Genomic DNA, 27,009 nt, shown 5'->3' with positions numbered 1-27,009 from the left:
TTGCTAGCCTCATTATTCTTTATGAAAAAAACCCCAAAACTTACTGAGTTAGATTGAACTATACTACTGGCAGTATGTACAAAAGGTTAGCAAGTGGTTCACTTGCAAGACGTGTCGTTTGATTTTACCAGTGAGGCTCTGCTGGGTTCTTTACCCTTAATGCAAAGGCAGGTGATGTTTACGTTGGGATGGCACAAGCCAGCAGAGGGAGCACCAGTTAACCTCAGCCATTCACTGGAATAAATTCAATGACGCTCATTCACAAGCAAGATCGTTTGTCTGATTCAAACCTGCACATTAAACATGCAAGCCAGAAGCAGCCCTCCCTCAACACACCAAATATAAAGATGGAGGTTTCACATACTATAGCAGATAACTAATCTGATAGCATTTTAAACTGTTCCCAACTCAACACAAACGTGAGCAGGCATTTGCCCTAAATTCTGTATTTTATTGAAAAGCCTACGCGCAGGATTCCTCAGGAGCAGATCCTTTTCTCTTGTCTGTTGACATTAGTACAGACAAGCAGTATGTCCTGTTCTTTATCACTCTGGCAGAAAGATGTCAGTCAGAATGAGGCAACATTTACATTATTATCCATTATTATCTCACTATCTAAAGGCCCAATCTCCACTTTCATTACTGCAGAGCTGCAAATACTTTAAGGTAGTCTGGCTCTCCTCTACACCACTATTCACTTAGTACTAGATAACAACTAAAAGAGGCTTTGATGTGGAGTTGTGTCACCATACAAAACATTTTTCTGTAGTTTTGTAACATTTCTATGTATTCACCATGATGCAAATGCAGTGGCATAAACAAATCTGTGTGTGCACATGGAAAGGAACAGCACCACAGTACTGCAGGTGAACCAAGCCCAGGAAACAAAGAGAGCCCCTAGGAGGATATGAGAGCCATAACTCAGTATCAGAACTTTCAGGGTGGCATAAAAAAAACTGCACTTCACATTGGATGCTCTGAAACTATCAAACAGATTTGTGGAATTGTTTGCAAAGCACTTGGATCATGTTCTCTACGGACACCTTCCTCTCATCACACGAGTTCCTACACAAGGAGTAACTTCCGAGCTGGGAAGGTCCCAGAATGCCCATCATGGAACATGCCAGTTAGTAAGATCACTGCACTTAGATCTCCCTAGGAAAATAGTGAAGACTTCCTTAAGCATTAGTTTCATTCCAAATGCACCAATGAAATCCTCTGCAACATTCTACTCAATCTTTGTGAAATCATCATTCAGAGAAATATCTCTATTTCAGCTTTTGGCTTAGGCCACTTTAGAATAAAGAAACCAGTGTTAGAATTGGAAACGGAAGGAAAGTGCCATTAATTTTGTAATTAAGCAAAATACAGCTCCCAAGAATTCAGTTTACTGGAACCTAAGAGAGTCATGTTCCCCAGGATCAGAATTCATGCTCAGCTTAAGGACCATGGATAGACCATTTAGAAATAATGGAACGGAAAACCTACAGTAAGGGACTGTCTAAAGAAATCTACATTTACTGGATATTGCCTCAGAATTACTTAATTCCTCATAAGGAATAGAACAATTTCACTTTTCCCTGATCACTTTTGTCTTCTAATGAAGACAAAAAATCACTACCTTCTGCAGGAACTAACTGTGACCCTGTCCAACTGTACCAAGCAAAAACCAGATGCTCTTTTAGATCTTACAGCCTACAAGATGTAAACCACAAAGGTCTAAACCAGTCCAAAATAAAGCCTTCAACTCAAAGCTGCAGAATGGGTATTTGAAGAACTCAGCATGTGAAAGTACTCTTGCACTCTTGAAGTAAAACAACATCCAATTATAATAGTTTTCTTACAGTTTTAGATTTTCCCACCCTTAAAATGACAATAACCATTCCTACTGGTTTTAATAGTTTTTTTATTGACTGAAGAATCTTTTGATAATCCATTTTCACTTACTTGCATATTATTTAAGTCAAATGGAAAATGAAGGGAAAAAATGAAAGCTGTAGCTCTGAAAATACACATTAAGTGAAGAGTCTCAGATCAGGACACGTCTGTAGAACTGCTGAAACTCAGCAATTGGGAGATTTTGTGTCTTGAGTGAGATGAGCACTCCATGGAAGGCTCCTATTCCCACAGCAAACACACCCCCCTCTCCAACCCTGGAAAATAGAATTATTTTTAAAAATTCAAAGGTATTTCTGTCTGCTGAACCAGATGCAACAGTTTTCTCACAGAACCTTTCCTCTTGCTTCTTTCTTGGCAATTCAGATATGCCAGAGTACTAGTAATACTTCCAAAGCCTTCCTTTTGAACCAACTCCTTCCCTCAGATTTAGGGGAAGAAATAACCCCAAAATTAAAAGAACAAAAAACTCAGAAAACCAGGCATTATTCTGTAAGCACATTTTGCTTATGTGACCAAACAGAAGCTTCTTCCAAGCTCAAGGTATGTTAAGCTGCCTTTCTAATAATGTTGTGCTTCTTCTGAAGCCAGAAGAATAAACTATTAAAGAAATTTGAGTAGAAATGCAGAGAGATTTGGTGCTGCCTTAATCCTACCATTCTGAAAAGCATGCCAGACTGAACAGAGAAGAGGTAGTTCTCCAAGGCTTAGTGGTTCACTTTAATTTGTTTTCTTTTCCAGTCAAATGAAAATTGACTCTCTCTACAATGTCACTCACCATTCAGTAGAGAAAGTCTGAGGAAGTGAAGTCAGCAGTGCCAAAAATTGAAATATAAATACATCTAGCATTGCTGGATTCCTCTTGGAGGTTTTGTTCCCCAAGACAGCTATTCTGTTACAAAAATACACAATAAAGATCCCTGGCTTTTAAAGGACTGTACTTAAGATAACTGTTTTCTGAATAACTTAGGTTAATTCCAGAGGAAGGGAAAGCAGATGGCTTTTCTAAACTTGAAAAGAGACAGAGAACATGCAGAAGTTTACCCAGATATTCACAGTATCATTTCAAGTATCATGAAGTGGGTGGGAAATCTTGTATCTTAGGACAGTGCTGATCCAGTTTCTCTGGATTTTAAACATTTCATGCATATGACCTGCCCTATTTTTCTGTAATCCTTTCTTCTGTAAAACAGAAGCCAGGGGTTATTTGTCTGTGGTCAGATCTCCATTAGCAAGCACTGCAGCCTAACACAGGAGTGGTACCACAGAGGGAACCAGTGCTGAGGATCAGCCACCCCCAGCACATGCTGCAGGACAGGGAGGGGAGAAAGGACTGACTTTGCACTAGTCCTCACCAGGTCCCTTTGACTGAACACACACTGGCTACTGAAGGGCAGTAGGAGTATTCCAGGAACATGTCTCTTAAATTAGTCTCATCCAAAAGGAATCCAGTTTGTGCTCCAAAAGCTCTCCACAACACAGACCAAAGCACTGTAAGTGGGCATGTTCAGAATGTTAGCTCCAGAAATGCAGTCACAAACTGACAAACTCACATACTAACACAGCCACATCTTGCAGATCTGTGGGGACAATTTTTCAGAATAACACTGGAACAATCTGACTGCATTGCTCAAAACCATTCTCCCTGCCAAGGCTGCAAAACTCAGGCAAGAAGTGCCAGAACAGTCTCACCCAAGAACAAAACAGTTGGTATGAAGAACAGTTAAATACCCAAAAAGAGAAACTTTGCAAAACAAAGAACATATCCATAGGAAACACACCCACCAAAATGAACAAAAACCCCCACCCTAACAAACAAACAAAAAACCCCAAGCCCACCACCCTCAATAAAACCCACAACCGAGTAAACCCAACCAACCCAGAGAGACAGCTTCTCAGAAACACAAAACAGCAGGTAATTCACTTCTAGATCACCACAGGAGCAAGAGGTCTGAGACTCCTGAACCAAAATCTCTACCAGACACTAATACAGCCTGAATTCCTACCAGTTACATGCTACTGGGAATTAGCATGCTCCTAGTAGTGACATGAAAAGCAAGCAGCTCCACAAGTATCACAATTTGCAGCCTGGTATATTATATTAACTTCCTAAACCTTTCCTATTCTCCAAGTCTTATTTCCTTCTCCATAAAGGTTCCAGTTCAGAGGAACAGTTGGCAGAGAACAGAGGAAGAACCTCTAGTCCAGAATCTTTCTGCTGGATGCTCTCATTTCCTTCCTCAAGATGGAATTATGATACTGAAGAAAATGGGACAGATACTAATTTGGGCTTGTTACCACTGCTGGCTTCTACTCTGGAGATGGGTTTTTTAATATATATATATATATGTATATGTGTGTGTGTGTGCGTGTGTGTGTGAATGTAAAAGTTTCAACTGCAGTCTTATTACTGAATAAGCTTTCTGACAAATTCCATTTTTTTCTCATAATGGAATAAAAAGATAAATTAAGTTATTCTGAGAACTAGCAAGCAGACAACAGCACTTCAGCCTGAAGCATCAGCGATTTTTGAGTTAGTGACACCTGTACAAAAACCACTTATTTGCTAGGCAGATGAAGGAAGATGGGCATTTATACTGGATATTTAATACACCTGAGTATCATGGTAATTAACATGGTAATTAACACAAGTTTGAGACAGTGATGCTCCCAGTTTACATACCTGCACCAATCATGGTGATTGGAGACTCTATATATATCCATTCATCAGTATATATACCAGAGTGAACAAAGATAAGTCCATCAAAATGAGCTTCTTGAACTCCACCAAGAGCATCCTCAATGGTATCATAATACTAGAAGAAAAGGAACAAATTTAGAGTAATGTCCATTTCCATGTATATAGGTATATAAATATTTTTAAGAACTGCTTTAAAAACATACCAGCATATTTTCTCTTCCTTTGTATCTTGCAGGATTACTGTAGAAGTGTTCAGCAAAACCTGGCTTTACATGTGCTCCTTTGTACTGAAACAAGGAAGAGAGTTTGTGAGAAGCTTGCAGACAGGAGATCTACCAATTCCCTAATTAACAAGCCATTTGCTGATACCAGTTTGTCCCAGGAAGTAAGGATCATATACTGACCTCCCACTCTAGGCACACAATTTGAAATAACAACACCAAAAAATATCTGAGCCTAAGGGAATGATTAACTAAGCCAAGAGTCCAACTACTTACACAGCCATAAGCCTCAAAACTGACTGAAAAGCTTCATACACATGAAACACTACACAAGAGCTGTCCTTACTTCCATCTCTTGATTCTCTAGCAGCTTGCCACAAAAATTGCATTTATATGATGAGGAAAAGAGAATCCCATACCTTCACTAGTGATTGAATACTAAACAAAGAAGCCAAGTCAAGCATTTGTCCTCAATGAACTTCAGAAATTCATTAACCAACAACACATGGCATTGTGTGATACACTCACATGGATGTTTATTTCCCTTATGTTTTCCTAGTACCATGCCCAGCCATTGATTCAATACCTTTGAAATGTTGGATTAGAGGTGCAATCACATTCCTTAAAGGAGATTTTTTTACCTCCAGTCAGGCCAGCTGCAATCACTATTTAGCCCAAGTGATATTACCAGTATGTGTTTGGTTCACCAGAGGAAGATGCACACAAATCTGATAACCAGCACACACACTGGTTTAGTGAGATATGGCAACAGCATCTTTCACATTTTGAGTGTCAGACCACGACAATCTTGTACAGAAAATTTCAGTGATGCAAACCCCAACACAGCAGAGCTGGATACTTGAGGACTCCACTTTACCATGTGGTGTCTCCCTAAAGTGTGCCTCGAAACAGGAAATAAGTTCTGAATTCCCCCTACTGCACAACACCACAAGGATCTTAAAGTCTAAACTCAAGATAATTACTGATGTCAGCCACATTTCAGAAGATGGTGTTTTTACTTTTATAAATACCCATGAATTTGAATATAAATGAATAAAACTGTTACCAGCTGCTGGAAGCTTTCTTTCCAGGGATTTGGATGTTCATATTCTTCTGGATTAATCTGATAGAATTTACCAGGTTCAGGATGCATCATCGGACGAGTGTACTCAAATACTTCCATATACAATCTTTTCCTGAGCAGAAGAAAAAATTAATGTGTTTCTGGTTACTCTTCCTTTTTAATATAAAACCAAAGGCTAAAACCCAGGATTTTTTTTGAACAGAATTTGCCAGTGACAGTGAATATGACCAAGATCAGCACTTACCACTTAAAAATCAATTTTTTTTGTTGTACTGACTTTTGTGTTTTTCTGACAAAAATTCGTATGTGTTTTATAAACCAAGAGAAAAAGATCTGAACATGCAATTTTCATGAAGATACTTAAGCAGTTACATACACTATTTGTGAATCAAACTGTACATTAACTACAGCATTAACACTTAGAAAAGCTAGTAGCACAAGTGTAACAAAACTTAAGACCAAGCGTGCCACCACCTCTTCCTCACCTTGCCAAAAAAAAGGCTGAAAAATGCATTCACTGAGAACAAGTGATGCACTGTATTCCAAAAGGAGTTCATCAGTGTACAAATTACAGTGGTTTAAAAAGAAGAAAACAGCACACAGCAGTTGGATTCTTTTCATTAGTGCCAGAATGCAAATAATTGCAGTTCTGAGCCTGCTATATTAAGCCCAGACTTACAGGATGACACTGAATCACAGAAGTTGTAATTCATCTGACAAGGCATCCCCTAAGCTGTCTTTAGGACAGGAAAATGGGGTTGTTTTGTGATGTTATTTTATTATTTTTCTTTTAGTCTTAATCTTTACTTTTAAAACAAAGCAGACATGTTGGTTTTTTGCCTTATAAAAAATTTAGTTCTCATTTATTAAAACTCTCAATAACCCAGGGGTAGAGCAGACTCATATGGAGGAAAACAGCCCAGGTATCCAACCATTAAACAAAGCAAACAAAACTCAAACCAAACAAGAACTCCATTTAAGTAATACTAGACAAAGCTCATATCTAAGTTGAAGAAATGTTTTCTTCCTTCTGTGTGAATCAACACAATCCCCATAGTAGCCTAAAAAAGCTTAAAGAAAGAATGGCAACTGAAGGAACTGATTTTTGAAAAAAGGCATTGTTTAACTAGTGTCTACACTACTAGAGAATCAAGTTTTACTGTTTAATACATATAATACAAAAATGATGCTTAACTAAACCAGACATAATAAAATACAAGTGGCTTTCCTTCAACTAATTGTAACCAGTATTTCAATTTTTCTATTGTACTGGCATCTTGAGCAGCACATCTAGTATTTCCCAAGATAATGAGGAATAGCTTTTCACTTACCACAGAATTGGATCATTAGCCAGCTCACTGAAGCGTTTACACACACAAGCTGCTCTACAGAGATCCTGCTCCAGCAGGTAGGAGAAGATCTTTAGAACCACTTCATCTGGCAACTTCTCCTGAAGATACTGTTCTGCAGGTGCTGCTATTAAACAGTAATCAATACAAGGTTACTGACATATCTAGAGAGTTCAAATTCTGACTGCAAAAAAGATTACCAACTTGTCACTTGAAAGATTTCCTTTAAAATGTCAATTATCTCAAGGCAGCCTTTTTTTAAAGCTCGTTTCTTCTAAAACCAAAGGCAAAAAATCTGACAGAAGTTACAGACTTCAAGTCTTCTTTCCAAACTTCTTATTTCACCTTTTCTATTGGAGGAATCATTCTGCAACCAAGTGCAGATGTTAAGCAGGCTACTGTGCATGTTCCAGAAATGCTGGCTTCTCACTGCTATTAGCTTCATTGTGGTTCAATTAACCCACATTATCTATACAATAATAATAATGCAGCCCCAAAGCCAAAATGTCTGCAAATGTTTTCAAACACAAAACAATTTAATCAGAAATAGTCACTCTCTGGAAAAACTACTAGGAAGACTTCCTTGTTCTCCCACAATGAACACATTAGGGAAAGAGGACATGTGGGATGTAGGAAATCAACAGCCATCAATAACGCCCAAGTCTCCTCCTTCCACTTACTCCCGTTTATGTTCTTCCTTTTAAAATGAAAAATCTAAACCAGAAGAAGTATTAGTCTTGCCAGATGCATTTCTTCAGAGAGGCTGGAGAAAGTTGTATTCCCATACCACTGTGTGGAGACAGGAGTGCACTTTGTTAAACCCTGCTCATGGGCACATGGACACTCCACATACAACACAAATTCCTTTGGGAAAGCCCTGCCTGCAGTTTGTGTTCTCACCAGACCCTCGTGGGGCAGGAACCCTCAAAGCAGACAAGTTCTGCTTGCAAAGGTCACTTCTTTGGCTAATGCCTTCAGGATCCTGTCTGTGATCCTAAAGGCACAACCACACAAAGCAGCTTCCAAAGTTTAGAGGATTTGTATGCAAGGCATTCAGAGTTTGTGCCTGCTAAATTCACAGCACAATTACATCCATGTAATGCCCCTCACATTATATTTTCTTAGAACATCTGAGCCTAAGGAGCAACAGGATTGTCATTTTGGCTACTACAAGAAACCTACTGAAGTGACCTTAAGAAAGATGACCTACTAAATATGAAGGAAGAACATTCTGAAAAATAGTATCCATGTGAGATTTCACATATAAACAAAACAAACGGCCCCAGGATTCCCCTGGGCAAGACAGCACCAAGAAATGTGTTATTTCCAGCTGTAAGATGGAGAAGACAGGAAGTGCAGCCACCAAACTGTGACTTTTTTACTCCACCTTAAACTGGGGTCTGCAGACCACATCACCAGAACCTGTGTACTGTGACAGAAGTGATTTTTCCAGGTGTCATGCTTACACCTCGGATCAGACCGGGCAGTGGAAATTCTGAAATATTCCTGAGATGGCAGCACCTTCCCTGAAAGTGTTCCTTATTGTGCCTTCGTATGAATGTCCCCTTAAGTGATTCCAGAGCACCAATTTAATCTGAGATGCCAGAGATGCATTTTATGTATATATGCAGTTGACAGCTGCTCACAGAAGTACCACAGTTTACACCATAAACTATAGGTACGTGCCACTTCAACCCAACAGAAATCTATGCTGTGCCAAAGTGGTAAGTGCCATCATTCCACAGCTATTTGCTCCTACAGTATCCTATCCTCCTCCAGAATTTTTTATGATCAGCTCCTTCCTGTAGTCCATTGCAAGCTACAGAATTGCTAGCATGGGACACAAGGAAAGACACAGGAATGAATGCTCAGAAACTGGCCAAGTTCTCTTCTGAAACGGCATTAATGGCAGATTACAAAAGAATTATTTTTATTCAAGAAAAAAACAAAACAAAACAAAGCCTTATGAGCCAGGCTGAAGCTGGTAAGTTGGTAAAACTTATGAAATGCAAGTAGTCTGGAAAGGCTTTCTGCTCAAGAGACACTTGGGGAGCCTGAAGAGCTTAACAGCAGCCTGTAAGGGGAACATGGCTGGGCATCACCAAAAAATGTTACATGCACTATCAGTGCTGGTTTTAAAAAGGTTTTTTTCCACTGGAGATATAAAGGGTCCTTCCCTGTGTCAAACAGGCAGGAGCAGCTCTTTCTACAGTCCTAATTGCTCTTGAAATGCATCACAGGATAATTGGACATTGCTTCTGAATTAATCTTTTTCTGGTAGCTTTCCAGTTAGATGTAGTCTTCTACTGTCTTACTGAAAGCTGAAATGTTATGCTGCAGACACAAAACAGTAAATCTTACCAAGTTTTCCACAACCTGTCTTCTCCTTTTAACACACTAATCCCTGAGGCCTACAATTTAAGTAGTTACTTCCATAAACAAACTGCAGGTTTTCTTCTTCCTTTATCTATGTTAGGACCTTGAATAACTTTTATTGAATGGAGAAGCTCACTAACACAGTGCCCTCCCACTGCTCCAAAGTTCATACTCCTGTTTTCCTCCCTATGCTCAAAGTTAAAATTTCAAAGTTAAAATTGAAATCCAGATGTGTTTCCTTACTGCAGGGGACAAGAAACAACTTTGAGAAAGTGTCAAAACACTTGAAATAAAAATAATAATAAAAGTTTTAAAGCATCAATTAACCTTCTGCCCCTGCAATTTTTTAAGTTGCATTTACTCGGAAACTTAGGCACTGCTTTCAAAATGAAGATGATGATTTTACAGGTGTTTGCTATCCTCACTCAGCTTTATTCAAAATCCTGTAGAAGTGAGCAATTTAATTTAAATTGCCCTTCTGCTCAATTAAGCAAGGCTTGATTTGAGATTTCTCCACTCAAATCACTGATACAGTGATTACCAGGTGAAATTCTCCAGTATAATTTGAAAAAGCTAATTTGCTTCTTAATGTGAAGACTCCTCTGTATCCAAGAGAGACCTACATGCTTTTGTTCTATAAATCCACACTTTGGGTATCTTTTAGCTATGTGTCAAAGCAAGGATATAATCAATGTGTTCTTCCTCTCAGTTTACAAAAATGAACCAGAACAGTTTTAAAAGGCTTGTCTGGCCACCAGATCAGAAGCATTCATATGCTCCTACTCCTGACAATTTCATGCCTATTGATGAAGTCAAGGTAATGTACAAAATGTATTCTCATATTAAAAGAGCCCAAACAGTTTTCCAAATAATTGTTAAAACCAGACAAGAATAAAAATGAAAATCAAGTGTGAGAGGTCATCACCAATCTTCATCTTTGCCCCAACGTAAGTTGAACTATTTATGATTTGGTAAGCTTTAATATTCTGCACACCTGAAATTTAGAAACACAGCTAGTTATGTCATTCAGTTTCCACAGGATATTCACGAAGCTAATTCAGTTTCAGTTTTGATCATTTAGCTGATAGGGACTAGCAAAGTAATACCAAGACAAAGAGCAGGGAAAGCAGCCTGAAAGTGAATTCCCTTCTTTGTACAAAGACCAAGAATGCCATCCCAAGAATCCAAAATTACAAATTATGTCTTATATGTTGCCTTTTTTGTCCATTTTAGTGGAGAAGATGGAGACAAATAGCTTTTGCTCCATAGGGACGTATTTAGTAAAAATCTTTTCTTGTTAAAAAGCAGAAACATGTCAGAAACATAGCATGTATTGTTCTTGGGAAAGCATCTTAGGAAATCAATAAGAAAAGAAAAAAATCAATTTAAAAAGTCAGTAAGTTCTGTAAACTTATGCATGCTCCTAGTGTACAGAACAATCGGTGAGTGAGCCAGTAACCTCAAATCTCAAAATGTACTGCAAAATCCATAGTTCAGTGAAAAGAGAAATTTAAAATAGCAACACTCCCAGCAGAACTAACTCTGAAATCAGTATTAAAATACATATTTTTCCAACTCCTGGTTTCACTCCAGTTGGAAACTTTAGTTGACTGGCATTTCTCCTTTCAACTTCACTGAATTTTCCTCCACTCAGTCTGTACAATAAGGAATGGTTTTCTGCCAAGAAATATTCCTGTATTTCTAGTCCCATGCCATCATTTCATTGACAGTTCTAAAACAAACACCTGTACAGCCCAGAGGACAATACACAGTCACCACTCATGACAATCCAAGAATTCTCACATCTACAACTTAGTTACAACAGCTACCATTACCTATGCCAACGAAAAACATGAGGTCAAGGGGACTGTGTGCTAAAATAAATCTCACCAGAATCAATATTTGTAAAAATTTAGAGGAATCTCTTAGAAACTCAACAGGGAGAATAAAAAAATAACCATCACCCATACTGGGAAACAGATTAATAAAAATGGTTTGAGGAGGACACTCCTTTCTTACATTGCAACTGGTTTGAACATGGTCTTTAAAATTGTAAAATCACTGTTTACAGTGAGTCCTCTGTTAATTCCATGCTGGAGAAGCCTCCACAATCCCTGTACTTTCCCCACATGAGCTCAAGAAGCTAACAAATGGAATGCAGAGTGAAAGCGTGGAGAATTCCTCAGGAAATCAGTGTCATTCATGTTGGAAAGTTACACACTCTCACTAAAGAAAGGGGGAGAGGAAAAGCACAATGACAAACACAGCAAAGAGAGAAAGAAATGGAAGAAAAATTAAGAACTGTCAAGAGAAACAGAGTCTGTGACAAGACAACTCTACACAAGGCTCCAGAGAGCCAATCTGGAAATGAATCAATGCAAGATGACACAGAATTATGTCCAATTGGTTTTGGCTATTTCAAAAATATAAATCTGAACTTAAATGGTTCTTAAACAGCTGCTGAAATTAGAGAGCTGGTCAAAGAGGGGGAGAATAAAACAAAGGGGGCAAAGGACAAAGAAAAAACAAAGACAAAAAAATATGCTATGGAGAAAATAAGAAGCTGGAAAGAGCAGACCTCAACAGAAGACAAGAAAACAGACCCGAAGTCTTGTGCCAGCTGCTCAGCTTTAATTCACAATATTAAGGGAGACGTGCACTAAAAAAAACACAGAAGCAAGAAAAGCAGGGGAAACCACATCGATGGGAGTTGGCAAGTGCTGGTGTTGATTTTCCAGGCAAAAGTGACAGCAGATCTCTTGGAACTGAAGAGTGTGTCAGGAGACAAAAAAGAATAGAAGCAGAGACTTTGAAAAAATACACAGAAAACAGAACAAGCAGGAGGTGTGTGCCTGTATAAAATGTGTGCACACAAATAAAATACACACACAATACAGTTATACACACAGGTATTGGACATGTGTTTATTATACAACACACATCTACCACAGATGTGTGCAAAAATCTACGTACATTATGTATGCAGGTATATCTGGTGTTTATTTACAAACACACCAAGTCTCTCTCTCTCTCCACAATGAAGTGCTATGATGACATACCCAAACTACCACTAAAAATGCAATGGAACAATGCCATCAATATGAGAAATGGTAATTAAACATTGCAGTATTATTGCTCCTAACAGCAGCTTAGATTCAACTACATAGCACTATGAGAATAAAATACAACCAAAACATGCCTGCAGTGAAGCAGACAGAACAAATGATCAGATTCTAAAAATTCTGATTAAAATCATGCTACCAAATTTAAAGATCAGAACAAGGCTGTAGTTTTGTTTTGGCATTTCTTCCCCTCTACTGTTTCTTAGTTGGAGAATACACAGAAAAATAGTTTGAGGACAATCTGTGTGGGAGAATGTGCGACATTAAAATGTCTCCAACTCCTTCTCCCTTGCCCCTTTTTTGTACAAAAGTTATTACCTGATAAATCCTGGGATTTCCCAGATACTCTAGCACGTTTTGCTCGGTGACCAAAGTTTTCAGTAGCTGAAGTAGAGGCACCCTTTAATGAAACAAATAAGAATTAGTTCAGTCATTAGCTAACTTAAGAAAAATATTAACTAGTTTCATATTCTTGAAACAGTAACATTTCCTTTACAATTAAACCCAAAGAAGTTACCTCCATACTGCTCTTTGTAGGACAAGCTGTTCTTTTAGGTAGAAGAGTTTTTCTGCGAAGTTGGTATGGGCTGTTTTGTGCACCAGGACCTGATTCTTCTGCAACCATATCTGCAGGTACATCATCATCTGCAAAAAAAAAAAAAAAAGAAATTCAATAATTTGAATTGTAGTTTTGCTTTATACCAGGGAAAAGCTACAGAAACTTCCAGGTAAGTACATAGTCAGAAGGGTGGGGAGGAAGTGCTAGAGAGCAGAGTACTTCTAGTGAAAAACAAGGTCAGAATATCACAGTATACAAATCTAAGTTCCTTCATGTGTACTTTCTCCAAACACACACAGGAGCTACATCAAAAGCAGCTTAAGAAAATGCAAAAACCTAGGCTTCTGGTTTATCTGCAAGCATTTAATTCACTATGCTAATTCAATCACCTCATTACTTCAAATTTTTTACCTAACACTAACAGCAGAATGAGGAACACTGAAGTGTCAATTATTAACTACATGTTATCAAGAAATCCTTTAGTAAACATAGCACTTAGTAGGAAACTCAAGACTGAGTTTTCCTCAAACATTTTGGGAATAGCTCAGGCCAGCACACAAAACCTTCTGTAAAATGGAGGTAGCTTTAAATACATACATTCTCTTTACCTAAACTACACTTGAAAAAGTAAGAGCATATTTTCTCCCTGCCCTTTAAAAAAGAAGTGCAGAAAGTGTCATGAGTATAATTCTAAAGGTTTTGATTCATTAGTTTCAATTTTCCCTGTTCATATATTTATGGAACATACTTGAAACAAGCAAGAAATAATTACTCATCACTGCATGCCCTATAACTAACATTACAGTATAAAGCTGCAAGAATTTTTAAAAGGCAGAACAAAAAGCAGCTAGAAAATAAATTAAAACCAGCTCCACTTAAGAAAAATATATACTTTCTGCAGATGCTTAACTGTAAGAAAACAATTTTGCATTTCCTTTTCATTTTAATTGCCTTTTTCTTCTTAAACTGGGAAAAATGTGATGTGAAAATAAAATCAATGCCACAGAGCCAGCAGTTTTCCTGAATATATTAGGTTGAAGAGACTAGTGTAAAAAAAAAATCAACATAAAAAAGAACACAATATGCCACCAATAAAACTTCCCTACTCTTCCAATACTACAGTAGTCTGTTTAAAAAACAAAGCAATGCAATTCTGAAGTGACTCACTCACATTTCAAAATCGTAATCTCATTATTTTCCTAAGGTTTCTGGTTTGGGATTTTTTGACATAAATTACAAAACATTGTGCTTATACTGGATTATACATACCATGGAGCCTGAGCTGCTACATCAGTGAAAAAAACCACCAAAACCCCAAACTATTTTTCCCCTTCCTTAGCAGATATTTATAAGTGGCAACCTCACCACATACCATTAGAGAGCACAACACTGCCACAACATCCAAATAAAGGACAGAAGCTGTGCAAAGTTGAAGTTCACTGGTGATGTGTACACTTCCATACAGACTCCTCAGAGCAATAGAGGAGAGCTTCATCAGCTCATTAATCCACCTGAAAATTAACCTGCAAGTGCCTCCATGATCAGCCTTCAGCCAGCCCAGCAGCTGGTCCAGCTCAGCACAGCCACAAGACCACATGACTGGGAAGAACCACCAACAGCACAGGTTTTTAAGGACAGAAGAGAACTGTGAAATTTCTATCAGGACACACCACTTTTTAAAAGAGAGCCACCTCCAAAACTCCAGCTAGAAGCTGGCTCACACTCCCTGTCTGCTGCTTCCCAGGCACACCTCACATCTCACCACTTCACTACCTAGGAAGGATAAGTATTTATGAATTATGCAAAAAGCCTAAAGGACATTGATAGATGAACTGTAGTGAATTTTCCTGTGAAGGCGTGTCTGGCCCAGTGGGGATCACTGCCTGTGTGAGGTCAGTGACCTCAGAGCAGACTCAATGCACACTCATGGTTCAGTCACTTGGTTTCTTTGCATCACTGATGGAAAACACCCTCTCAATTTAACAAGGTAGGCAGAAGACAGAAGCTGCTACAGTAAAGCTCCCAGCCTTTCCCTGGCATGCCAGAGCAGCAAAGCAGCCGTGGGTGTGAAGCAGGCCCTGCCAGGAGGAATTCAGGCACCACCACCAGCCCCAAGGCTCCCCACAGCAGAACACCCAAATGTACTCCACACTGCGGCAAGGATCGATTTTGCAGCCCTTGTTTCTATTTCAGATTTGATACAGTAACTATGATTACTGTCACTAATATCCCCCAGAAACTACCTGGGGACTTCGAGCATGGTGTCTCAAGCCCCCTGTGCTCCCCTATTTTGCATTGAAGACACATGATGACTGTCAGAACAGCTGGGTTTTTCCCCCTGTTCTGGATGGTCAGTACAATGGTTCAAAATTGCCACGTGAAACACAGCAACAGCATTATAAGCAAAGATAACAGGGAAAAAAATAGAAAGCGAAGCAGAGAATTTCAATCTCTCAGTAGGGTGATGGAAAGGGCACGGATAAACCCCACTCAGGTCCTTCAGAACACCACTCATGGAGGCCACAAAGGACAGAACATATTACTGCTGGAAAGAGACAGCAGAAGCCTGTGGGGTAAAATGGAAGGAAAGGTCAGTTTGGTTGAAACACTGAAGGACTGGCTAAGCAGAACAGAAATATGTTCATTTTCTTGCAGTGTGTTGAGGAAAATGGCAGGAGTCCTACTATAAGATTGCTCTTCTAGCACAGATGGCATTAAGGGATATGCACACTCTCACAGCAAGTATCACAAGAATTAAAATCTTCCTTTTTCCATCTGAACCCCAAGGAAGACGAGGGAAGGGTACCATGATGTCTCTCACCAGCAGATTCTGCCACACTTCTGAGGGGCTTCTGCACAGATTTCTGACACTTCAGGAGTAACACCCGATCCTGTTTTGCCAGATACATCCTGTGTAGTTACTGCCAAGTGAAACAGTACCAGGAAAGGTCCTGAGTGACCTCTTCAAGCAGTAGCCTTGGTGCTTGGTTTTAGCCTTCCAGATGCTCCCTGAAAGCCCCGAGCAGACTAAAGCAGCTGCACTGGGAGCCTTCAGAGAGATGCTGCTCACAAAGTAACACTTCTTCAACACTGCACACTGCCCTTCCCTGAGCAAGAAAACTCTTAAATCTGACTGCAAGAGCTGTATTTTGAAAATCCATCCCCAAAAACACTTCAACATACACCTGCTTTAAAGCAGAAATATCCGTTTTAAAATACAGTACCTCCAAAACATTTTGCAAAACTCTATTTTAAAGTGTAACAGTATCAGGCAGACACATCCATAAAAAGCATTATAATCACATTTGTTGATGATAGAAGCATAAAAGTCAATAAACAAATTTGGAAGAGTGTGTGTGTAATATTAATATCATCATACAAACACCTGCTGAAATGACTGCCAGATGCTGTCACAGTTTCAACCAAGTCAGTATGTTTGCAGTTTTTAAGAGATTAAATTAAGCTGAGTCTGCTCTCAAATAAAAATATTTACCCGAATATTTTACACCAATTATATTGTATAGTAAGATAAAATATTTTCAAATAATTATGTCCAAAAAATCATGTTTACTGAACTTCATGACTCTGACAGGTCAAAATCTAAATTTAAATTAAGACTTATCTCATCTGATAGTTCAAAACAACTCATGAACCTGAACTGTAACGCTGTAAGATTTAAGACCCACAAAAGACCAAAAAGGACAAACACTTCCAGGATGAAAAGAAGAGAAATTTGCTATTCTAGCACCTACTGTCAAGAGTGCTTTGTATTTCCACAGATGCTGTGGAAGTGAGTACATTAAAATAAAGAAAAAAAAAAATACAATTGACTTCTTTTGTTTCATGAAGACATAAGTTACAGAGAAGTAACAAAGTGTTGTCAAGAGCTATTTGTTAAAAAATATACACACCTAGGTCACTTCTAGAGAAAAATGATCATGTTCCAAAACACATGCACGTGGTTTCGTTTCTACCTTGTATGTGTTCAGATAATATTTCCAAAAACCACTGTTAATATAATTGACAACTGTAAGGTTGATAAATTCTTTAAAATAAAAAGGAAAAAAGCTTTAAATTCCCCCAATAGACTCATCATAAAAAAGAAAAAGGGGGGAGAGGGTCCCAAGGAAGGCAGCTCATACACTAATCTGTAGGGTTTGATCACTTAAGTTTTTACTCTACAACATCACATTTTTGTGCTGGTTTTCTCTACCTTCCCCAAACGGGGCAGGAGGAGCAAAATCAACCAACCAAAAAGATTTGTAGTCAAGAGAAGCAGAGTCCTGGGCGTGGCAGGTATTTCCAAACAGCACTGAAATTGCTCCTGCAAGCTGGGGGAAAATCTGGTGAGAAATCTAACCAACCAGTTTTCAGACAGGAAAATCCGTATCAAATTGAGAGTCGATCTAGAAGAGCAGCTCTGAAAAATTAAGTTAATCCATACTGAACCTATTTGAATGAAGCCAAGATTCATCTTGCCTGTCAAACTAATTTTAACAGGAAGAGTTCATTAAACAGTGTTTTGAGTAGAACCAGTACTTCAGAACACAATAATAAATTATTAAAACAAAAACAACAACAACAACAACAAAAAAAAAAAAAAAACTCCAACACTGTCCATCTTCATAACCAGGAGAAAATACAAATTAAGCAACTAAGATGTTAACTGATACAGCTCATTTGCTCTGGATTGAGCTCATCCTGCCATAAATCTGGCAATACCCATATCAAGCATCCTGCCAGCCTGTGAGATGACAGCCCCAGCTACTTGATTGGCTCCACTTCTGGATTAGCTCAAAATTCCAACAGAGAAGAGAGGATGACACAAATTTAAGGGAGTAGAGAGGAAGGAACCCCCAAGAGAGCTAACAATGAAGGCAAATAACTTACAGAACAGAAATTCAATTGTTCTGTATCTGCACTTCCAGCAACATCTCTGCAACAAACTGCTGCCCCAAAAAACAAGCAAACACACTCACCCACCATTCTTTAAGGAGCAAGTCTCTGGGAGCGAGCTGTTAAATAAATGCATGGATCAGTGGTGGGACTGACACTCATCATGTGTCCTTGAAAAATATTCCTGACAAGTGGCTGACACCTGAAAGCAGATACAGCACCAAAACATGAAAGATACTCAATACAGAATTTGCACATACTACTCTGTATCTCAGAGCAAAGGTTCCTCACACCAGTAGGGAAACGTTGATTCCAGGCAGCATTTATGGATTAATTTAAATTATGGATGGCTTAAGGATGCTTTTGAAATGGAGACCATTTTCTTTTGAGAGCTATCTGAGGACCTCTCTGAAGAGAAAAAAAACACTAGCTAGGAATACCACAACCAAAAAAAGCAAGTGCACCCCCAGAAACTCCCACCCAAAGCAAACAAAACCCCTACAAAACGGAGAAAAACGACATGCAAAGTTCACAGAGGTCAGATACAACATGTCCTAAAGGCAGGAGCATTGTGATGGTCCTTTACAGTCAAACTCCACTTCACCACAGTGAACTTGAAAAAAAATGTCCATAAGAAACAGGAGGCATGTATACAGCTACTCCATTTTATGCTGAATGTCAAAAACATGGCATTAAAATAAGTAGCTGCAAACTCATTTGCTACTATTATCAGAGACTTTAATAAATGCTGTGATATATTTTTAAATTATTATAGAAAAAAATCCTGCAGTATTTTTCAAGCATTACCCAGAGCAGCTCTGACAGAAAGGTAAAATCTAAAAAGTAGTATTTTGTGTCAGGTTCTGATGGCACTGGTCAATGAGAAGGATTAAACTCTGGACTGGAGACAAAGCTGTTTGGAATTGGAAGAGACCCTGCAAGAAAAAGATTCTGAGTCAGAACTGCTACCCAGAGAAGCAGGCTCTCAGATTGGAAAGGGGACAGACCTAACATTAAAAATGTATGCTTTCCTAAAGACTACAGAAAGACCAGACTTCCTGAATGCCATATGGAATAAAGAGATTCTGCCTTCTGGGAAGCAACAAGCAGACACAATAACCATTACTGACTACTAGAATATTTTAAATATACATACAATTTCTTACTGGCAATAAACCAAAGATATACAACAATATGCAAAGCACACTGTAGCTTCTAACAGTTTATCAAATAAACAAAAATTGTGTGGAATACTTTGAAATTTTCCTGTATTAAATTTATTTCTTAAATTGAAAGAGGGGGGTTAAATTATGCTTAAACTGTAAGTCACAGTAGTTGTATAGAGCAAAATGAAAAAAAAAAGAAAAAAAAGAAACACACACACCACACTAACTTCCACCAAAAAAAAAAAATCAAACCATTTTTTCTGCATTTACATATTAAGCTTTTAAACATCAATACCTAAATAAGACATCTTATTACTCTCTCTGGAAATAGGTCATGCAGTCATGATGGCCTAAAAAGAGTAAGAATAGATCAGACGCTCAAACTCTATCTGTATTTATCCAGAAGCTCATGTTAATTTTACAACACATTTAGAAGTATTTTCTAAAAGAAGAAAAACAACTACTTCTAGCTACATAGAGAGTTTCTTAAAGCTGCCATTATTTCTCAGTGTTATTCTTAGATAAAAGTTCATTTCCATGAGATCCCAAGAATCTGATCTTTTCTCCTCCTCAGCACATTGTGAAGCCCACTACAACAATTTTCACACAGGTCACTCAAACCAGCCAGAGAGACAAAACTCCCTCAAAGGTCTGCTAGGTCAGCATAGGAAAGCATGGTTTATACAGCAAAGCAAAATCTTCAGTTCTTAGAGCTGACACAAAACAGACTAATAGAAAAGGAGACAACTGGGAAAGATACACTGGCTGCAAGCCCAAAACTTGTCCTCATCTATATTTCTTAAAAAATTATCAACAGTCACAAATAGCTATTCACATCTTTACACATCATTCCCTAGGGAGCTCACAGTCCAAAACCACCTAGCACAAAAAACATGTGTTAACACCAGTTTAAAAACCCTCCAACTACTATGAAGAATACATTCCTTTTCAAAAGCCAGAATCAGAAAGTGATAACGAGGATTTGATGAAAAATTCTGGTTTCTTTCCACAACCATGCCCCCAAAAGAGATATTTAACATCAAGTTAAAGACTGAATTTCTAAAAAAAAAAAAAAAAAAAAAAAAAAAAAAATCATTAACATGCACATTTTTATTAAGACACACAGAATAATTGTGCAAGTACCTGCATACTTGAGCTACTTGTTAAAAAACTCATTTTAGAGAGAGAAGAAAAAGACCTTTTTCTTAGAACAAGCACTCTAATGATCAGCACTAGCATGTAGAACTGATAAACTACAATTAGAAGACCGATTTTATTTCCTGTATTTTTTTTTAATTACATTGTTTTCCCAGACTGATGGTAACTGTATTATAGCACCATCTATAACATTTAGCAAAGTAATAAACAACTCTCCAGGTGGCTGCTGTGCAAGTATTAAGGGAACTTCCCTCCCTGCTTAATAGGCAGCTTGACTTCTGCTCTGACAAGCTTTCATTGAGAAGGGACAAGGAACCCTTTTTGGGTGCATTCCTCATTAAGAAAGCAACACTTTCAATGCTGTGGCATTGCTGCATGGTTCCTTGATGCTACAGTGAAAAGGCTGAGCAAGTAGATTTTAAGGTTCAGAAGTACAGTGCTAAGAGCCTTTCACTGTTATATTTCTGTATGACACTAAATAAAATAACTATTGCTACCAGCTGATTTTTTTTTTTTTTGTCTATTGTGATGATTATACTCAAGATTCCAAGTAGGACCAATTAAAATTTCTACCTGGCCATACCACTTCATTTGTTAGGGCAGCCAGATTACCAGTCTCAAAGGTCAGCTCCCTGTCTGGCTGAAATACAGCAACTTTTATCTCATTAGAAAAGCACAGCCAGTGAGAACAATAAAAAACACTGAAATATGTTCAAGTACTGCCACTTTATTCTGACCAAAAAAATGTTTCTGATCAATCCTCCAATTTCAGGCAGTACTTTAAGGTGCCTGAACAAAGAGGTGAGAATGGAACCCGGTGACCATACCCTTTGGGGCTACAAAAAATTCCAAATTCCCATTTTACCAGGAAGTAAAGTGTCTCTCAGACAGGAAGGAATTACAGATTCTCCAATAGCAACGCCAAAGTCACCAGAACATGTAAACACAGGAATTGTGGAATCAGTACTGGTACTTAAAAAAAAAAAAAAAAAAAAAAAAAAAGGCAAACACAACCCCCACCAAAACATACAAACCAAATAAACGATCCAAAAAAAATATACTACCAAACTCAGAGAACTCACTTCCCTGAACAATGATGTCAGTCAAATCACTGGACATTAACAGGATGAAAACCAGCCTCCAAAACTCAGAAGGAAAATGTTCTAGCAAGCTTATGTAAAATTAATAAGAGATACTTGTAAGGACAGATTATTTCTAATAAGCAGAGAGTACCTGAACTATGAAGCAGAAGCCTTACCTTCTTTAATTAGACTAAGTCTGGATATTCTTGATACCAGTAACTACAGAAAAATAATTAGAAGTTTGTGATTTCCTCTTTGTATTAACTTCTGGCAGCAATTATTTTCAGCCTCACCTCCTTTAGCACTGCTGAACTGAAGAAGGAGCAGGACACTATTCATTTCTTCTCTAGCTGAGCTTCTGGTATCTTTGAAAAAATCTGGGGCAAACCCACAGTCTAGGAATGAGTAAATTCAATGAGAATGCAGAGATTTCACTTAATGCATCCTCAATTTACACTTCCAAGTTTTCTACACTCAATGACTGATCCATTTACAGAATTTTTCATTGATCCATAGGAAACCAAGAGAAACATGGCTCCTCTTGAAAGAGCAATAAAACAATTCACAAGTCTCACTATGAATTAACACTATTGCAGCTATTCAAGCATAACCCCTGTAAACCACCAGCTCAGGGCACAATCATTTCACCCAATTTTCAGGAAATGAAAGCCTCCCACAGATTTTGCCATCATGAGCCACATCTGCAGAATACTGTTGTAACACAGGCAGAAAAAAATACATTATCTCCTGTACTAAGTGCAGTAGCAGATTTGGAGATACTTGCCATGCAAAGCCATCTGCCTACTGTGGACTCTCCATGAGAAGTAACTGACATCTATCAATACATTGGCTCAGCTGAAACCTCATTACATCAAAGAGCAGTTCTGATGAACCCTAGGAAATTCCTGGTTTAGGGCTTCAGAATTAAAAGAGCTTCTGAAATGCCTAGCATGACAAGGAAAGGCAGTCATGCATCTGTCTTGCAGTGGCAAAAAGGCTGAGGAAAAAAACAACCAAGATGAAAAGCCAGACAGTGTTTTTTGTGTGCTGGGTTCCAAGGGGCATAGTCAGTATCATTTCCTCTAAGAAAGAAGCAAGAGGAGGAAAACTATATTAATAATACTTTACAGCTTACTGGGTTTGGCTGTCTTTCTTCCCTACTGTACCAAGCAAAGTTTCCAAGCTGATCACTAGGCTATGAAGAAGCAGAGAAACAGCAAACAGTCCAGAGGAAAAAATATGGACCTTGTAACCTTGACAGATAGCTGGGAGGAAAACACACCTTGTGCTAACACTCCTCACAATTTTGGATGTTCAAGAGCATGTCTCTAGAAAAAGACAACTTGCAAATTGCAAAAGGAAAAAAAACTATTAATTCTGCTACTTTTTTTTTTGCTATTTCCCATTACTATTACACTGATATTAAACAAGCACACTGCATTTTCCTGCTGCCCTAGTACTACAATCAACACTTACACAGAATTTCAAATGTTACAGCTGAAATGAAAAAAACAAACAAAACCTAAAAGAAACTCCAGCACATACACTCCCCAAAGAAACTGTGAAATACTACCATAAGAACACCATTACTAACAACAGTATCCTGAAAACATAAATACATTACACTGGACAGGAAAAAACAATTAAATATCATTAGTTCCTGCCAAATTATTACTCTTTAATTCACCAAAGAGACCCCTTGTCATAAGACATAGTCATTTTTAACCTTTCAAGAAAGGCTATTTAATGAAAATAATATATAAATGTGTGTTATTATGCCAGAAACATGCACACATAAAGAAAGGAAAGCAAGCATTTCTTATCCTTGAATTAGTCAAAAATATGTTGTATCTAACACATGTCGTAGTAAGGCTGAATTTTACAAGCCTGTGTCAAGGTTTACATGCAGTCACTTATCTGATCCTTACTCTGAAAACTTCTCAATGACTGCTCCCATTACTCTATTCCTTAAATTACCAACTCTGAGGTGCCTGTCAAGAGCAGGAAGGCATGGTTCTGTTTAGCTTCAGGGAAATAACTGAGAAAACAACATGTGGAACCATAATAAGTGCCAAGTATCGTCAGGGTGCAGGAGGGAAATACTTATTTGCCAGCATATATGTTATTAAGATGGGTTAAGAAATCTGTCATCGAACTATAAAACACCACTGCAGTAGTCAACATCTGATTCAAAACTAAATTTGTTAAGAGCTACAGCAAAAATAAGAAACTGCTGACAACACCAAAGACTGTAGGATTAAGGGCCTACCTAAACTCAAGCTGCTTTGAGAAAAAGTAAATCCTACACAGAGAACAACTAGCATTAATCAAACCTGTTCTGGGAGATAAAGGCTAAATACCTTTTCTACCAAGTTTTACTGTATCAATACATGACTTAAATACAAATTGGAAGAACAGGATCATCTGTTTTCCACTGCCAACATGTGTTGCAAAACAAACATGAGGAAAGCTGGAAAGAAGGTTTTGTATTATATGTTCAAGGAAATTGCAGCACAGGGAGGACACTCTGTTCTTCCTTGCCCTGTAGACTAAGGATGTCTTAAACACCTCAATCCAGAAGTTACTGCTCTTGGATATCTGGAGAGGAAAAAAAAAAATAAAATTACGTCCTCATTTTATTAGAAAACCAAATGGTACAGTTTTGATACATTAATCAAGTTTTCACAGTTTTTTGTTTTCTCTGCCTTTAAATAGAATGTTTTTTTTAAACCAGGTTTATTTTTACAGACACACACTTCTTTATTCACTGTGTGAATTCTGCACACATTAAGCTATTCAGCCCATTCCACAGCACTGCATAAGCAACCATCCCTCGACACTCAGCTGGTTTTAACTTTTCTGTTTTCACCTGCAAGGAGAACGGGCTGTCAGATGCTGACTGATGATGTAGCTTTGCCACTAAAAGCAGTATCATGCATGAAATGCTGCATCAATGAACTTCTATAAGCTTTTTTTAAGTAGCTATTAAATTTCCATTAGTATTTCCTATTAACACTGTCATTTCACATTGTGAGGAGCTGTTAGATATATATATATATGTATAAATATATCTAACAGCTGTATATATATATATATGTACATTCAAACTTCAGAAACATGTTTTTAATGAAGAACAACTGATTTTGATTTCTGCTTTTGGTAAAACTTCAGCGACTAAAAACTGTCAAGGTGTGTGGGTGGTGGTGGAGGGCAAAAATCTGTGTATTTGGCTGTTAATTATGTCTTTTGGTAATTAATTACACTAATTGCAGATACATTTTTCCTGATAAATTCTGAAGTTAAATGTAATGGTTGCATAATTTAAGAGTTTCCAGAATGAGACTTTTTGCAGTGAATGCTCTCAAGTTTAAAACCACAGATGATGCCCTGTATATGATGAACTATTTTCAATTACTGATAATTTCATTTAAAAATAAATCTAGCTTCTTTTCTTAGTATCTCTCAACTGTTTTTCTTATGGTCCCAATTTGACTAAAGCTCTGTTACACTAAACAATAAGGAAATACCCAGCTAAAAAAAAAATGGCCTTATAGATTCCTCCTTGCCAAAAGTAGAAGTTTATTATTTCCATTTCAAATTTATTCTTAACAACATTAAGAGGAAATAAAGTTCAAGCAGGCAGAGTAAGCTTGGTTACCTGAGAGCAAGCATAAGTCACAAAATGGAAAGAAACTACTAATTTTTTTTTGTTTTGTCAAAACAGACCAGAAATACTGACAGCTTTCAATAGGGTTGTTTTTGTTCTTCCACAGTCTTTTTATGTCTAGTATTTTTGTATATCTACAGCAGAATCCTGAACTTTTCATTTCTTAAACAGGTCCTCCTCATGCACCTGAACTCCCATTTTAGTTTCCCAAATTCTGCATATTCACTCATTTTAAGACCAGACAGAAGGTGGGTTTTGCCATTTATTCTGTCTCCATTTTGAAGGTCTGAGCCACCATACTTCCTACAAATCTGTTATGCCTCAGTATAGTAAATTTGTATTCAAAAAAGTGTTTTTAGATCATGTGCATTAACTGTAAAAGGTGTTTGAACACATGCAGCAAAGAGCAATAGGGAAACAGTATGGTTGAAGAAAAGCCCAATAACAGCCCCTTCCACCCAGACTCTCAAAGCCCTTCACTACACACAGTAATCCTGTGTTGGGAGCCACTGAAAGACATTGAAACAGCCATCAAAAAATAAACCCTACACTAAAAGGCCACAAGAACCTAAAGAGGTTTTAAGAGGAATGTTCTTTCTCACTATGCCAAAAAATCAAAGAATCTAGAAGTCGCACATTAAGATGGTCAATTTTCTCTTTTCATGTTTGCATAGTTCTGTCATTGTCATTGACCTCAAATGTTTCCTCTTGGCTATCTACACCAAGCAGTGTATTTACAGACCAGGGCACTTTGGAGAGTCAGTGGACAAAACACATGCAGAAAAAAAGAGAATCGATAAACTTATTTTTTTGTTATTTTACCTACATTTTCTGATATTTTTTTTCCAAAGAAAGACTCAAAGAAATTGAAAGACTGATTAGAAAGTATTCAAAGATGTCAAGATGTGGCATGACAGCTGCCTCATGGTAAGGTTCTCCTTCATGCCTTGACTAATGCTGACTATCCCTTCACCCTCACATCCCCAACAAGCCCACGCAGTTTGATTGTGTCCCTTTCAATAATTTTTAGTGCTGATGAAAAGTTAAACATGTACAAAATAGAAATGTAGCTGTGTGTGTATGCAGAGCTGTCAAGGCATTCTTCTGGAGACAAATTTGATATATACACAAAAACACACTGTGAGAGAAGAGTCACAGGTGTGCAGACCTGAAACAGTTCTGAACACACTGATCCACCAGAACAGATAAACACCCCTTGTTTAGCCAAACTAATTTTACTTCATGCATCAACAGACTATGTGAGTCACAATACCTTGGTTGAAGAGGGCTGCCATTTCACAGCACTAATTTATTGTGGTTTTTAGGTCATCTGACTACATCCTTAAAAAGCTGCAGGAATAAAGTGTATTAATGTTAAGAAGGAACACCATATTACAAACAAGACAGATGGCCAACAAACCTTCAGACAAGTTCTGTATGACAAATAATCTTATAGATAATTATCTCTTCTGCGGGACAAACTGCTCAACTATTGAAACTAAAAACAAAGACTTCCTTGGCCCAAAGCACTGTAGAAATTCACTGAGTTTACAGCTGTACACAAATAAGGTGAAAAAGCATTTAAGCACTGGAAGGACATCAGAAAAAGATTTCCACAAGGAGACTTTTTTTGACTGTGAGGGTGACTAAGCAGCAGCACAGGTCACCTGAAGTTTGTGGAGTCTCCAAACTATGTGAGCCCTTTCCAAGATGGCCATGGCTTTGTTAAATG

General features: G+C 37.9%; 1 protein-coding gene across 2 annotated transcripts in view; it reads right to left on the bottom strand.

Annotated features, from left to right (window-relative positions):
- Positions 1-27,009, bottom strand: part of FBXO11 (F-box protein 11) — a 70,309-nt gene that overhangs the window by 22,015 nt on the left and 21,285 nt on the right. The window contains exons 2-7 of one of the 2 annotated variants that reach the window (XM_053974761.1): positions 13,267-13,394; positions 13,068-13,149; positions 7,234-7,378; positions 5,885-6,014; positions 4,801-4,884; positions 4,580-4,712 (exon numbers count right to left, since the gene is read on the bottom strand). In XM_053974761.1, the coding sequence (XP_053830736.1) occupies positions 4,580-4,712; positions 4,801-4,884; positions 5,885-6,014; positions 7,234-7,378; positions 13,068-13,149; positions 13,267-13,394 (702 nt within the window). The remainder of the gene's footprint in view (positions 1-4,579; positions 4,713-4,800; positions 4,885-5,884; positions 6,015-7,233; positions 7,379-13,067; positions 13,150-13,266; positions 13,395-27,009) is intronic. The other variant, XM_053974762.1, reaches the window with a different exon arrangement.

This window comes from Vidua macroura, chromosome 3, assembly GCF_024509145.1.
Source record: "Vidua macroura isolate BioBank_ID:100142 chromosome 3, ASM2450914v1, whole genome shotgun sequence".
In the NCBI taxonomy this organism is placed as follows: Eukaryota; Metazoa; Chordata; class Aves; order Passeriformes; family Viduidae; genus Vidua; species Vidua macroura.
The sequence above is the reverse complement of the archived record's forward strand: the minus strand, read 5'-3'. Positions and strand labels throughout refer to the sequence as shown.